This window comes from Salmo salar, chromosome ssa01, assembly GCF_905237065.1.
Source record: "Salmo salar chromosome ssa01, Ssal_v3.1, whole genome shotgun sequence".
Lineage (NCBI taxonomy): Eukaryota > Metazoa > Chordata > Actinopteri > Salmoniformes > Salmonidae > Salmo > Salmo salar.
This window is the reverse complement of record NC_059442.1, coordinates 5,260,696-5,276,397: the sequence shown is the minus strand read 5'-3', so window position 1 is coordinate 5,276,397 and position 15,702 is coordinate 5,260,696. Positions and strand designations below refer to the sequence as shown.

The 15,702-nt window shown below is 45.7% G+C and overlaps 1 protein-coding gene across 2 annotated transcripts in view; it reads left to right on the top strand.

Annotated features, from left to right (window-relative positions):
• Positions 1-15,702, top strand: part of LOC106600501 (sodium/calcium exchanger 3) — a 209,112-nt gene that overhangs the window by 137,801 nt on the left and 55,609 nt on the right. For both annotated transcript variants that reach the window (XM_045707923.1, XM_045707892.1), the window contains exon 3: positions 2,146-2,252. In XM_045707923.1, the coding sequence (XP_045563879.1) occupies positions 2,146-2,252 (107 nt within the window). The remainder of the gene's footprint in view (positions 1-2,145; positions 2,253-15,702) is intronic.

Here is a 15,702-nt window from a genome sequence, read left to right as displayed (position 1 = left end):
CGCCCCCATCCACATAGACAGGGCCGCCCCCGTCCACATAGACAGGGCCGCCCCGTCCACATAGACAGGGCCACCCCATCCGCATAGACAGGGCCGCCCCCATCCACATAGACAGGGCCGCCCCCGTCCGGATAGACAGGGCCGCCCCATCCGCATAGACAGGGCCGCCCCGTCCACATAGACAGGGCCGCCCCGTCCACATAGACAGGGCCGCCCCCGTCCACATAGACAGGGCCGCCCCCATCCACATAGACAGGGCCGCCCCCATCCACATAGACAGGGCCGCCCCCGTCCACATAGACAGGGCCGCCCCCATCCACATAGACAGGGCCACCCCATCCACATAGACAGGGCCGCCCCCGTCCACATAGACAGGGCCGCCCCCATCCACATAGACAGGGCCGCCCCCGTCCACATAGACAGGGCCGCCCCCGTCCACATAGACAGGGCCGCCCCCTTCCACATAGACAGGGCCGCAGTGGAGAAAGTTAAAAGCTTCAAGTGCCTCGCTGTGCACATCACTGAGGACCTGAAATTGTCCCTCCACACCGACAGCGTGGTGAAGAAAGCGGAAAAGTGCCCCTTCAATACCGCTCAGGAAGGATACGCGTTCTGTCTCCTAGAGATTAACGTACTTGGGTGTGAAAAGTGCAAATCAATCCCAGAACAACAGCAAAGGACCTTGTGAAGGTGCTGGAGGAAACAGGTACAAAAGTATTTATATCCACAGTAAAACAAGTCAACATAACCTGAAAGGCATCTCAGCAAGGAAGAAGCCACTGCTCCAAAACCGCCATAAATAAGCCAGACTACGGTTTGCAACTGCACATGGGGACAAAGATCGTACTTTTTGGAGAAATGTCCTCTGGTCTGATGAAACAAAAATAGAACTATTTGGCCATAATGACCATCAATATGTTTGGAGGAAAAAGGGGGAGGCTTGCAAGCCGAAGAACACCATCCCAACCGTGAAGCACGGGGGTGGCAGCATCATGTTGTGGGGTTGCTTTGCTGCAGGAGGGACTTGTGCACTTCACAAAATAGATGGCATCATGAGGATGGAAAATGATGTGGATATATATATCTCAAGACATCAGTCAGGAAGTTAAAGCTTGGTCACAAATGGGTCTTTCAAATGGACAATGACACCAAGCATACTTCCAAAGTTGTGGCAAAATGGCTTAAGGACAACAAAGTCAAGGTATTGGAGTGGCCATCACAAAGACCTGACCTCAATCCCGTAGAACATTTGTGTGCAGAACTGAAAAAGCGTTTCCGAGCAAGGTGGCCTACAAACCTGACTCCGTTACACCAGCTCTGTCAGGAGGAATGGGCCAAAATTCACCCAACTTATTGTGGGAAGCTTGTGGAAGGCTACCCGAAACGTTTGACCCAAGTTAAACAATTTAAAGGCAATGCTACCAAATACAAATTGAGTGTATGTAAACTTCTGACCCACTGGGAATGTGATGAAAGAAATAAAAGCTGAACTAAATCATTCTCTCTACTATTATTCTGACATTTCACATTCTTAAAATAAAGTGGTGATCCTAACTGACCTAAGACAGGGAATTTTTTCTAGGATTAAATGTCAGGAATTGTGAAAAACTGAGTTTAAATGTATTTGGCTAAGGTGTATGTAAACTTCCAACTTCAACTGTATATTCCGGACTCTGATATTGCTCGTACTGATATTGCTAGTTGTAATATTTATTATATTTTTTATTGCTAGATATTACTGCACTGTTGGAGGTAGAAAACACAAGCATATTGCATCTGAAAATCTGTGTACGCGACCAATGAGATGTGTACGCGACTAATGAGATGTGTTCGCAACCAATGAGATGTGTTCGCTACAGTGTGATAGATTTGAATGTCAAGACATCCATGGGAGCCAATGTGGACAGTCTATGACAGAGCTCTCCTAGAGTGACCTAGCGACCATCGTCAGGGACAGCAGCTGACCTTTGACCTCTAGCCTTTTCACCACACTGGTTATTATTAATCCTCCTGCTGACTTAACTTTCTCTTCTCTCTCTCTCTCTTTCCATCTGTCCTTTTCTCTCTTAATTCGCTTTCTCTTCTCTTTTGTTCTCTTCTCTTCCCTTCCGCCTCTTTTTCCCCGCTCTCTCTCTCCTCTCGCAGCAAGATGGTTCAGGTGAAGGTGATAGACGATGAGGAGTATGAGAAAAACAAGAACTTCTTCCTGGAGCTGGCCGAGCCACGCATGGTAGACATGAGCCTGCAGAAAGGTGTGGTACTGACACCCTCTTCCTCCTCTCTCTCCTTTCACCTCTTCCATTCCTCCTTTCCTTCCCAGGGACTCCGATCCCTTTCTCTCTCCTTTCCCTGCATCCCAGTCACACCTTCACCCATGTGTTTCTCAGCCATGTGTTTCTCAGACATGTGCTTCCACCTGTGCTTCCCACGGCAACAATGAAAACACTGTACGTACATATATACATATCTGTAAATGGACATCCCCTCCAACACTGTGCCATAGTCCCTAATGGGAAGTAATGTTGAATAGAGGAAAGTACAGCTGTTTGTTTAATTCTCACTGCTCTCTTTTCAGTCATGGGAATTGTACAAATATCGCTTCTTTTATAAAACAAAAAGACTTCCCAAAGATTCTAATGTAAACGAGCTGGTGGCCATTGAAGTGTGTGTGTGTGTGTGTGTGTGTGTGTGTGTGTGTGTGTGTGTGTGTGTGTGTGTGTGTGTGTGTGTGTGTGTGTGTGTGTGTGTGTGTGTGTGTGTGTGTGTGTGTGTGTGTGTGTGTGTGTGTGTGTGTGCGCATGCGAGTGTGTGTGTGTTTGTGCGCAAGTGGGTGGGGGGTAAATTGTAAAATGAAAGGAAAACACAGTAGGTGAAATTCAATAATTTAATGTATTTTTCCTTTTTAAAAGCCTTAATCATAGAAAACAGAAATACATGCTGCTTTATTAGTTGTAGTAATCTGTCTCCAGTATATGTAGAGGCTGTATAGCAGTGTGTCCATGTTCCACTGCCATGTTCCTCGTGTTGAGGATGGTGTTCTTCTCCACCCGTCTCCCGACCACTGCCATGTTCCTCGTGTTGAGGATGGTGTTCTTCTCCACCCGTCTCCCGACCACTGCCATGTTCCTCGTGTTAAGGATGGTGTTCTTCTCCACCCGTCTCTGGACCACTGCCATGTTCCTCGTGTTAAGGATGGTGTTCTTCTCCACCCGTCTCTGGACCACTGCCATGTTCCTCGTGTTAAGGATGGTGTTCTTCTCCACCCGTCTCTGGTCCACTGCCATGTTCCTCGTGTTGAGGATGGTGTTCTTCTCCACCCGTCTCCCGACCACTGCCATGTTCCTCGTGTTGAGGATGGTGTTCTTCTCCACCCGTCTCCCGACCACTGCCATGTTCCTCGTGTTGAGGATGGTGTTCTTCTCCACCCGTCTCCCGACCACTGCCATGTTCCTCGTGTTAAGGATGGTGTTCTTCTCCACCCGTCTCTGGTCCACTGCCATGTTCCTCGTGTTGAGGATGGTGTTCTTCTCCACCCGTCTCTGGACCACTGCCATGTTCCTCGTGTTGAGGATGGTGTTCTTCTCCACCCGTCTCTGGTCCACTGCCATGTTCCTCGTGTTGAGGATGGTGTTCTTCTCCACCCGTCTCCCGACCACTGCCATGTTCCTCGTGTTGAGGATGGTGTTCTTCTCCACCCGTCTCTGGACCACTGCCATGTTCCTCGTGTTGAGGATGGTGTTCTTCTCCACCCGTCTCCCGACCACTGCCATGTTCCTCGTGTTGAGGATGGTGTTCTTCTCCACCCGTCTCCCGACCACTGCCATGTTCCTCGTGTTGAGGATGGTGTTCTTCTCCACCCGTCTCTGGTCCACTGCCATGTTCCTCGTGTTGAGGATGGTGTTCTTCTCCACCCGTCTCTGGACCACTGCCATGTTCCTCGTGTTGAGGATGGTGTTCTTCTCCACCCGTCTCTGGTCCACTGCCATGTTCCTCGTGTTGAGGATGGTGTTCTTCTCCACCCGTCTCTGGACCACTGCCATGTTCCTCGTGTTGAGGATGGTGTTCTTCTCCACCCGTCTCTGGTCCACTGCCATGTTCCTCGTGTTGAGGATGGTGTTCTTCTCCACCCGTCTCTGGTCCACTGCCATGTTCCTCGTGTTGAGGATGGTGTTCTTCTCCACCCGTGTCTGAGCATTTCATTCTCACGTAGAGAAAAGGAAGGAGAGGAAGTCCAAGCTAGTTCTCATCAAAAGTTGTTGTTTAGTGTTGTTTACTTCAGCTGGTTGTTGATAATGTCTGTTGAAAGGTCTAACAGCTGTGCTGCAGTCTGTTATCTAATGGGGGGGGGGGGTGCTAGCAAGATGGTGTGGTGGGGAGTGGAGGTGGCAGAATCTACACACACACACACACACACACAGAGGGTGCAAAATCTAACACTTCATCTGCAGCCTCCAGAGCCAACAGCTCATTATGTTTCTGTAAGCAGAACTGCTACACCCTTTCTCTGTGTGCTACGGCTAGCATGCCTGATGTCAGGTAAACACGTGTTCCGCTATGCTACCTGATCTAACTTTTATATTCATGATCTAGGCCATGATTAACTAACTGTAAGTTAGCGTTTTCTGATTTAAAGTGTCCATTCGTTCTTTAAAATACTATCTCTCTAGGTTGTTCTCTCTTGTTTTAAAGCTGTGATTTCTCTTCTGACATTTTTTTCTCTCTCCGTCTTGAGCAGAGCATTAAAATTAACACCCGAATGTCTATTTCACCAGCCACGTTGGCGGGTGGTCACATTGCAGGCCGTGATCCTTCTAAACTGCGGCGGTCGCACACCTCCTCCAGGACTACCTCGGGGAGAAGAAATGCCAGAGATGCATGAGATTGAACTTCGCCCCCAATTAGTTTGCACTATATCGAATCAACATTAAATCAGCCCCTTTTTCAATCCAACAAACCAAAATAAATCTAACTTTGCATGATTAATTCAGTGATTTTGTTGTAGGCAGAGCCAGAACCGCAACGGAGTAGAATTCTATTTGTGCGGGATAGCGAACGAGCGGTCTTTCAATCACCCTGGGGAGTGAGTGTGCTTTTCAGATCAGTTCAGATCAGGGCCACGGTGTGCACATTTGTTGATGTTCTTTGCTAGTTAGCGAGTTATTAGCCCAGTTCTAGATAAGTATAGGTCAGCAATGAGGAGTTACTGCTTCCTACAAGAGAACAACAGGTGTAGCTACATTTCAAGAAGTGTTGCCAACTCCTCAGTAAGGAAAGCAGCTATTGGCTGTCCTAAAAATAGCTAGAAGTCGCTAGATGACGTCATCGCCTAATTTGCGTAATTGTCCATGTGCATGTAATTATGATGGACGCTGTAGGAGAGAGGAATTAACGCTGTAGGAGAAAGGAATAACGCTGTAGGAGAGAGGAATAACGCTGTAGGAGAAAGGAATAACGCTGTAGGAGCGAGGAATAACGCTGTAGGAGAGAGGAATAACACTGTAGGAGAAAGGAATAACGCTGTAGGAGAGAGGAATAACGCTGTAGGAGAGAGGAATAACGCTGTAGGAGAGAGGAATAACGCTGTAGGAGAAAGGAATAACGCTGTAGGAGAGAGGAATAACGCTGTAGGAGAGAGGAATAACGCTGTAGGAGAGAGGAATAATGCTGTAGGAGAAAGGAATAACGCTGTAGGAGAAAGGAATAACGCTGTAGGAGAGAGGAATAACGCTGTAGAAGAGAGGACTAACGCTGTAGGAGAGAGGAATAACGTTGTGGGAGAGACAAAAAGTGAGACACAAAAACACCCTAAATATGTTTAGAACTACAAATGAACTTTCTTCTGTCGATTCTTGTATTTTTTTTTAAATCACAATTCCAACCGTCCTCCTTTATCCGGGCTTGGGACCGGCAGAAGTGACCCAAAAGAGACACTCTGGCAGAGTTACTTAGTTTTTAATTTATTTTTTAATTTAATTTATTTATTTATAGTATAGTTTTCTTTAATTTGGTTTGGTTTTTAACCTTATGATCCACTTAGGAGCCTACAACAAGTCACAGTAAAACATGGACATTTTTAACCATAACATTTTTTATTTTTTTTGTATACAATCTAAATGGACCAAAAAGAGACAATAGAAAAAACTGTCAATGGCAATGTGAGAAAATTATGGTAACTAGTCTGGCCCTAATTCAGGTTAATTGTTGTTTTTTTCCAGACCCCCCCTCCCAGGTTCAGCAACTGAGGGAGCTGACTTAAATGAGTAAGCAGCTGATGTGCCAAAAAAGCTGCAAAACATTATCAGCCAGCTGGTGCTCATAGCAAGCCTCACCAGACAGCTTCAGTCCATATCCAATGTACAGGATGGAGTTAAGGGTTTGCAAGGACATCCCATTTCTAAGTTTGCTTTTTACCACACTCATCTGGCTGAATACTCTCTCGACTTCAGCATTCGAGTGTGACAAGGACAACACAGACTGTCACGGTTGTCGAAAGGATCGGACCAAAGTGCAGCATGGTTGTAGTTCCACATTTGTATTTAATCCGTGAAACTTTTCAAAAACATAAATAACTGAATATGACAAAACAACAAACCGTGACGCAGAGAGAAACAAACACTACTCAAAATATCATAACCCACAAGGCCCAGGAAGAAAAACCCTACTTAAATATGATCTCCAATTAGAGACAACGAGGACCAGCTGCCTCCAATTGGAGATCAACCCCCCCCAAAAAAAAACATAGAAATAGAAAAACTAGAACTTAAACATAGAAATACAAAACATAGAAAAACACAAAACACCCCCTGTCATGTGACACAGACACAGCAGCCATGGCAAGTTCTTGAAACGGGTTGATATCAGCTGCATCCCTGAACTTCCAAATCTCACTCCAGAAGCCCAGTGTGTTTTTTTTGTCTCATTCCATTTACTAAGATGGATGGCACGCCATTGCTGGACAATCTTGTCTATCTCTGCAGGGGAGTAGCCAAGGAGCTTGGCTATTTTTTTCTATTTCTCCAGGGCTCTTATTGTGTTTTAGTGTTTCCTCACATTGAAAACTGACATGTACTGCAATGCTTCGATGTTGTCCGGCAGTCTCACCCTCAACTCATTAGTGAGGGAGATGGTGAAGGCTACACACCGCATTTGGACATCGTTTTCATCCTCAGGTGCAGCTCAGCTACCTTTGACTCAAAAAAAGTAACCAAGGTACGGTTTGGGAACTGATGTACAGTGAGGGAAAAAAGTATTTGATCCCCTGCTGATTTTGTACGTTTGCCCACTGACAAAGAAATGATCATATACTTTTAATAGTAGGTTTATTTGAACAGTGAGAGACAGAATAACAACAAAAAAATCCAGAAAAACGCATGTCAATGTTATAAAATGATTCGCATTTTAATGAGGGAAACAAGTATTTGACCCCTCTGCAAAACATGACTTAGTACTTGTTGGCAAAACCCTTGTTGGCAATCACAGAGGTCAGACGTTTCTTGTAGTTGACCACCAGGTTTGCACACATCTCAGGAGTGATTTTGTCCCACTCCTCTTTGCAGATCTTCTCCAAGTCATTAAGGTTTCGAGGCTGACGTTTGGCAACTCGAACCTTCAGCTCCCTCCACAGATTTTCTATGGGATTAAGTTCTGGAGACTGGCTAGGCCACTCCAGGACCTTAATGTGCTTCTTCTTGAGCCACTCCTTTGTTGCCTTGGCCGTGTGTTTTGGGTCATTGTCATGCTGGAATACCCATCCACGACCCATTTTCAATGCCCTGGCTAAGGGAAGGAGGTTCTCACCCAAGATTTGACGGTACATGGCCCCGTCCATCGTCCCTTTGATGCGGTGAAGTTGTCCTGTCCCCTTAGCAGAAAAACACCCCCAAAGCATAATGTTTCCACCTCCATGTTTGACGGTGGAGATGGTGTTCTTAGGGTCATAGGCAGCATTCCTCCTCCTCCAAACACAGTGAATTGAGTTGATGCCAAAGAGCTCCATTTTGGTCTCATCTGACCACAACACTTTCACCCAGTTGTCCTCTGAATCATTCAGATGTTCATTGGCAAACTTCAGACGGCATGTATGTGTGCTATCTTGAGCAGGGGAACCTTGCGGGCACAGCAGGATTTCAGTCCTTCACGGCGTAGTGTGTTACCAATTGTTTTCTTGGTGACTATGGTCTCAGCTGCTTTGAGATCATTGACAAGATCCTCCCGTGTAGTTCTGGGCTGATTCCTCACCGTTCTCATGATCATTGCAACTCCATGAGGTGAGATCTTGCATGGAGCCCCAGGCCAAGGGAGATTGACAGTTCTTTGTGTTTCTTCCATTTGCGAATAATCGCACCAATTGTTGTCACCTTCTCACCAAGCTGCTTGGCGATGGTCTTGTAGCCCATTCCAGCCTTGTGTAGGTCTACAATCTTGTCCCTGACATTCTTGGAGAGCTCTTTGGTCTTGGCCATGGTGGAGAGTTTGGAATCTGATTGATTGATTGCTTCTGTGGACAGGTGTATTTTATACAGGTAACAAACTGAGATTAGGAGCACTCCCTTTAAGAGTGTGCTCCTAATCTCAGCTCGTTGCCTGTATAAAAGACACCTGGGAGCCAGAAATCTTTCTGATTGAGAGGGGTCAAATATTTATTTCCCTCATTACAATTCACATCATTTTATAACATTTTTGACATGCGTTTTTCTGGATTTTTTTGTTGTTATTCTGTCTCTCACTGTTCAAATAAACCTACCATTAAAATTATAGACTGATCATTTCTTTGTCAGTGGGCAAACGTACAAAATCAGCAGGGGATCAAATACTTTTTTCCCTCACTGTATCATCTATTGGCCCTTTGAGTACATCAACATTTGCCAGTGGCTTTCAGCACCCGGCTGCTCACAGACTTGATCAGGCTAACCAAGCTGTCAAGTGGCTTAAGAGGATCTACTTGCTCTCCCTCAAAAGCCTTGATGGCCAAATGTACCTCACCCAGCACTGACTTCAAAAAAGTCAGATCCAATATGTTTTGAGGATCACTGTACATGGAGTATAAAACCTCAGCCGTGTAGCAGTGCTCACTGGACTTGGTGACTGCGAAATGCAGCCTAAGCTCCTCCCACTGGTCCAAAATGCATGAAACCGCGGGTTCAATGGAGAGCCAACGTGTGGCACATACCTTGGTTATCTGTAAAGGTTTCTCCCTACAGTTTATGGTCTCATATATGGCCTCTCTGCGCTTTGGAGACACTGAAAACCAGTTATAAGTCTCTCGTACCAAGTACTCCACACTTCGGGGGATGGTGTCATTGGAAGCATGACTTACAGCAAGCTGCAGAGAGTGGCACACACAGCGAATAAGAAACAGATATTTGAGGCAATACTCCTCCTTCAGCACTTTATGGACCCCACATTGTTAATCCCCGTCATAACAGAGGCATTGTCAGTCCCTATCCCCAGGAGTTTCTCTTTTTTAAGACAACACTTCTTGAGGAAAGCCACAACAGCACGGGCTATAGATTTGGCATCTCCTCCCTCCAACTCAACAAGCCCCAGAAATGTTGATACAATTGTCTGCTTGGTGTCACTAAAGTACCTTATCACAACCCCCAGGTACTTAGAAACACTTACATCCGTGGACTCATCGAGGAGGAGGCTGAAACGCTTTTCACCCACATCTGAGACCAACTTCTTCAGAAAGTATGGTGCTAGAACACCATTAATCATTTCTGTGCACTTTGTCCTGTGCGTTTTGAAGTGGGTAGCAGCAGTGGAGTCTGAGAAAGCAGCTCTACATGCTTCTCCAATGTGATCACATGCCAGCATGGAACAGTGTTCAGTGATAGCTAATGCCATGGTAGCCTCAGCCTTTTTTGCAGAGTACATTTTTTGAACCATAAATGGCAGCTTGTTTTGGGTGGAACTGTTATAAGGCTTTGCCTTTTGAGTTGTCGTGTTTTTTTTACATCACTAAGTTTGGCGTAGAAATCAGCCTTACAATACAGGCAGTATGCCCGTGTATCATCTCCAATAAACGGCTTCCACCGGCCTTTGAATTCAGGGTTTGATTCCCACTCCTTTCTGTATTTTTGAGTGTACAGTTTAGACTGAGACATGATGAGCTAGCCAGCTAGATGTTTAGCTTATGTCACAGAGAGGCACACACACAGTGGACAAGGTGAGTAAGTGACTGAGGCTGTGTGAGTCAAATGCAGTGATTTCTTTTTGTGCAGTGATTTATTTTAGACAAAGAACATTTTACATTTACATCCCACCCTGAATGTAAGCCAGGGTGGGGATCAGCCAGCGGCGGCTTCCCTCTTGTGTGATTTATTTGCAGTCTGGATGCGGAGGGGTGACTGCAGCTGGGAGGGACTGCTGCGCGAGGACTAGGCCGCATATGAGTGCTTTGGGACTGGGGTGGAGCCCACGGCAGCACTCGTAGCTCGTTGAGAAGAGTAAGAACGATATGTGCTTCACATCAGAGTCTCCAAAAGTCTCCAATAACACCAGAAAAAAGTCGCTAGATTTGTCGCTAGTCGATTTTTTGAAAATGTGTCGCTAGAGGGATTAAGTCTTTAGTCATATCCCAGTTTACCTATTTGCTTATGGCGGAAAATTATTCAATTTGATTTGGAACGGCAAGTCACACAAAATTCAAAGGGCCTATTTATATAATGAACATGAATTCATTAAATACCAAAATTAGTTAAAGAAAATTGTGATGAATGAAAAAGTATACCAGTTTCATTTAAGAACCAATAAATTCACAGCTGTGCCATATAGATTGTAAAATAGTTGGGAATAGATTTCTTTCGATATACCGATTCCATATCACATGGTTTATGAACTGATACACAAAAATACTCTGGATTCAAAACATACACATTTTTCAATTTAAATGATTATACGAAATTCTTGCAATCAATAAAATGTTATATATATATATATGGGGGATACAAATCATCCCAGCTCTGCAGATTTTGCTGTGAATGACAGAATCATTAGATCATTTGTATTGGTACTGTCCATATGTAGCTCGTTTTTGATCACAGGTTCAGGAACGGCTGAAGAATTGTAACATTTACCTGGAGCTAACTCTGCAATTAGCACTGCTGGGTGATTTAAAAAGTCATAGTCAATCAATCAATAATATAATAATTCTCCTATCAAAAACGTATATCTTTCATTTACAATATGTAGAAATTATGAGAATAAAAGGTTCAGAACTTTTGGGAAACATCACAGTACAGTTGAATAAATACATGGCAAATAGAAATCAATACTGGATGGTGTTCAGAGATAGATGGGAGGGGTTGAGTGGAGCTGGAGGATGGGACGGGATGGTGGTCAGAGATAGATGGGAGGAGTTGGTGGAGTGAGGATGGGACGGAGGTGTTGAGGGGAGCTGGAGGATGGGACTGGATGGTGTTCAGAGATAGATGGGAGGGGTTGAGTGGAGCTGAAGGATGGGACTGGATGGTGGTCAGAGATAGATGGGAGGGGTTGAGTGGAGCTGAAGGATGGGACTGGATGGTGTTGAGGGTAGCTGAAGGATGGGACTGGATGGTGTTCAGAGATAGATGGGAGGGGTTGGATGGAGCTGAAGGATGGGACTGGATGGTGTTCAGAGATAGATGGGAGGAGTTGAGTGGAGCTGAAGGATGGGACTGGATGGTGGTCAGAGATAGATGGGAGGGGTTGAGTGGAGCTGAAGGATGGGACTGGATGGTGTTCAGAGATAGATGGGAGGGGTTGAGTGGAGCTGGAGGATGAGACTGGATGGTGTTCAGAGATAGATGGGAGGGGTTGAGGGTAGCTGGAGGATGAGACTGGATGGTGTTCAGAGATAGATGGGAGGGGTTGAGGGGAGCTGGAGGATGGGACTGGATGGTGTTCAGAGATAGATGGGAGGGGTTGAGTGGAGCTGGAGGATGGGACTGGATGGTGGTCAGAGATAGATGGGAGGAGTTGAGTGGAGCTGAAGGATGGGACTGGATGGTGTTCAGAGATAGATGGGAGGGGTTGAGGGGAGCTGAAGGATGGGACTGGATGGTGTTCAGAGATAGATGGGAGGGGTTGAGTGGAGCTGAAGGATGGGACTGGATGGTGTTCAGAGATAGATGGGAGGGGTTGAGGGTAGCTGGAGGATGGAACTGGTCTTCAGAGATAGATGGGAGAGAGGGGCTGAGTGGAGCTGAAGGGTGGGACTAAATTGTGTCTGTAAAATGTATACAGTATTAATAAACTGGAAGTAGAAGCCTAAGTGTTGTTGTCCATTAGTTTACTCTAATTAGGGGAGGGGTGGTAGGTTTAGGGGACAATAATGAAGGAAAATATCTAAAACCATCTATATATTTTAACACATAGTCATGGTCACTAGGGAATGGTGTCACTACAACACATAGTCCTGGTCACTAGGGAGGTGTCACTATAACAACACATAGTCCTGGTCACTAGGGAGGTGTCACTATAACAACACATAGTCCTGGTCACTAGGGAGGTGTCACTATACAACACATAGTCCTGGTCACTAGGGAGGTGTCACTAACAACACATAGTCCTGGTCACTAGGGAGGTGTCACTATAACAACACATAGTCCTGGTCACTAGGGAGGTGTCACTATAACAACACATAGTCCTGGTCACTAGGGAGGTGTCACTACAACACATAGTCCTGGTCACTAGGGAGGTGTCACTATAACAACACATAGTCCTGGTCACTAGGGAGGTGTCACTAACAACACATAGTCCTGGTCACTAGGGAGGTGTCACTATAACAACACATAGTCCTGGTCACTAGGGAGGTGTCACTATAACAACACATAGTCCTGGTCACTAGGGAGGTGTCACTATACAACACATAGTCCTGGTCACTAGGGAGGTGTCACTATAACAACACATAGTCCTGGTCACTAGGGAGTTGTCACTATAACAACACATAGTCATGGTCACTAGGGAGGTGTCACTATAACAACACATAGTCCTGGTCACTAGGGAGGTGTCACTATAACAACACATAGTCCTGGTCACTAGGGAGGTGTCACTATAACAACACATAGTCCTGGTCACTAGGGAGGTGTCACTATAACAACACATAGTCCTGGTCACTAGGGAGGTGTCACTATAACAACACATAGTCCTGGTCACTAGGGAGGTGTCACTATAACAACACATAGTCCTGGTCACTAGGGAGGTGTCACTATAACAACACATAGTCCTGGTCACTAGGGAGGTGTCACTATAACAACACATAGTCCTGGTCACTAGGGAGGTGTCACTATAACAACACATAGTCCTGGTCACTAGGGGAGGTGTCACTATAACAACACATAGTCCTGGTCACTAGGGAGGTGTCACTTAACAACACATAGTCCTGGTCACTAGGGAGGTGTCACTATAACAACACATAGTCCTGGTCACTAGGGAGGTGTCACTATAACAACACATAGTCCTGGTCACTAGGGAGGTGTCACTATAACAACACATAGTCCTGGTCACTAGGGAGGTGTCACTATAACAACACATAGTCCTGGTCACTAGGGAGGTGTCACTATAACACATAGTCCTGGTCACTAGGGAGTTGTCACTATAACAACACATAGTCCTGGTCACTAGGGAGGTGTCACTATAACACATAGTCCTGGTCACTAGGGAGGTGTCACTACAACACATAGTCCTGGTCACTAGGGAGGTGTCACTATAACAACACATAGTCCTGGTCACTAGGGAGGTGTCACTATAACAACACATAGTCCTGGTCACTAGGGAGGTGTCACTACAACACATAGTCCTGGTCACTAGGGAGTTGTCACTATAACAACACATAGTCCTGGTCACTAGGGAGGTGTCACTATAACACATAGTCCTGGTCACTAGGGAGGTGTCACTACAACACATAGTCCTGGTCACTAGGGAGGTGTCACTATAACAACACATAGTCCTGGTCACTAGGGAGGTGTCACTATAACAACACATAGTCCTGGTCACTAGGGAGGTGTCACTATAACAACACATAGTCCTGGTCACTAGGGAGGTGTCACTACAACACATAGTCCTGGTCACTAGGGAGGTGTCACTATAACAACACATAGTCCTGGTCACTAGGGAGGTGTCACTATAACACATAGTCCTGGTCACTAGGGAGGTGTCACTATAACACATAGTCCTGGTCACTAGGGAGGTGTCACTACAACACATAGTCCTGGTCACTAGGGAGGTGTCACTACAACACATAGTCCTGGTCACTAGGGAGGTGTCACTATAACAACACATAGTCCTGGTCACTAGGGAGGTGTCACTATAACACATAGTCCTGGTCACTAGGGAGGTGTCACTACAACACATAGTCCTGGTCACTAGGGAGGTGTCACTATAACAACACATAGTCCTGGTCACTAGGGAGGTGTCACTACAACACATAGTCCTGGTCACTAGGGAGGTGTCACTATAAACACATAGTCCTGGTCACTAGGGAGGTGTCACTATAACACATAGTCCTGGTCACTAGGGAGGTGTCACTATAACAACACTATATATTTTATATATTTACAAAAAAATATGTATGGGGGATTGGAAATGGTTCAAACAATTACATTGATGGAAACCACAATTATTCTGCATTATTAAAGCTGATCTACCTCTTAACAAAATAGATATACAGTTCACCCTTATTCTAAAATCGATTAAATTGTTGTTGTTTTTCTCATCAATCTACACACAATGCCCCATAATGATAAAGCAGAAACAGTTGTTTTTTTAAACTTACAAAATAAAAAATTACATTAATTAATGAAATATGACATTTACATAAGTATTCAGACCTTTTACTCAGTACTTTGTTGAAGCACCTTTGGCAGTGATTACAGCCTCAAGTCTTTTTGGGTATGATGCTACAAGCTAGGCACCCCTTTACTTGGCACTCCCATTCTCCGCAGATCCTCTCATGCTCTGTCAGGTTGGAAGGGGAGCGTCGCTGCACAGCTATTTTCAGGTCTTTCCAGAGAGGTTAGATCGGGTTCAAGTCCGGCTTCTGGCTGGGCCTCTCAAGGACCTTCAGAGACTTGTCTCAAAGCCACCCCTGCATTGTCTTGGCTGTGTACTTAGGGTCATTGTCCTGTTGGAAGGTGAACCTTCGCCCCAGTCTGAGAGGTCCTTAGCGCTCTGGAGCAGGTTTTCATCAAGGATCTCTCTCTACTTTGCTCCATTCAGCTCTAGGAAGAGTCTTGGTGGTTTCAAACTTCTTCCATTTAAGAATGATGGAGGCCACTGTTCTTGGGTACCTTCAATGCTGCAGACATTTTTTGGAACCCTTCCCCAGATTTGTGTCTCATCACAATCCTGTCTCTGAGCTCTACGGACAATTCCTTCGACCTCATGGCTTGGTTTTTGCTCTGACATGCACTGTCAACTGTGGGACCTTACACACAGGTGTGTGCCTTTCCAAATCATGTCCAATCAATTGAATTTACCACAATTGGACTCCAATCAAGTCAGGGCGCCCGAGTGGCACAGCAGTCTAAGGCACTACATCTCAGTGCTAGAGGTGTCACTACAGACCCTGGTTCGATTCCAGGCTGTATCACTACCGGCTGTGATTGGGAGTCCCATAGGGCGGCGCACAATTGGCCCAGCGTCATCTGGGTTAGGGTTTGGGCGGGGGTAGGCCGTCACTGTAAAATAAGAATTTGTTCTTAACTGACTTGCCGAGTT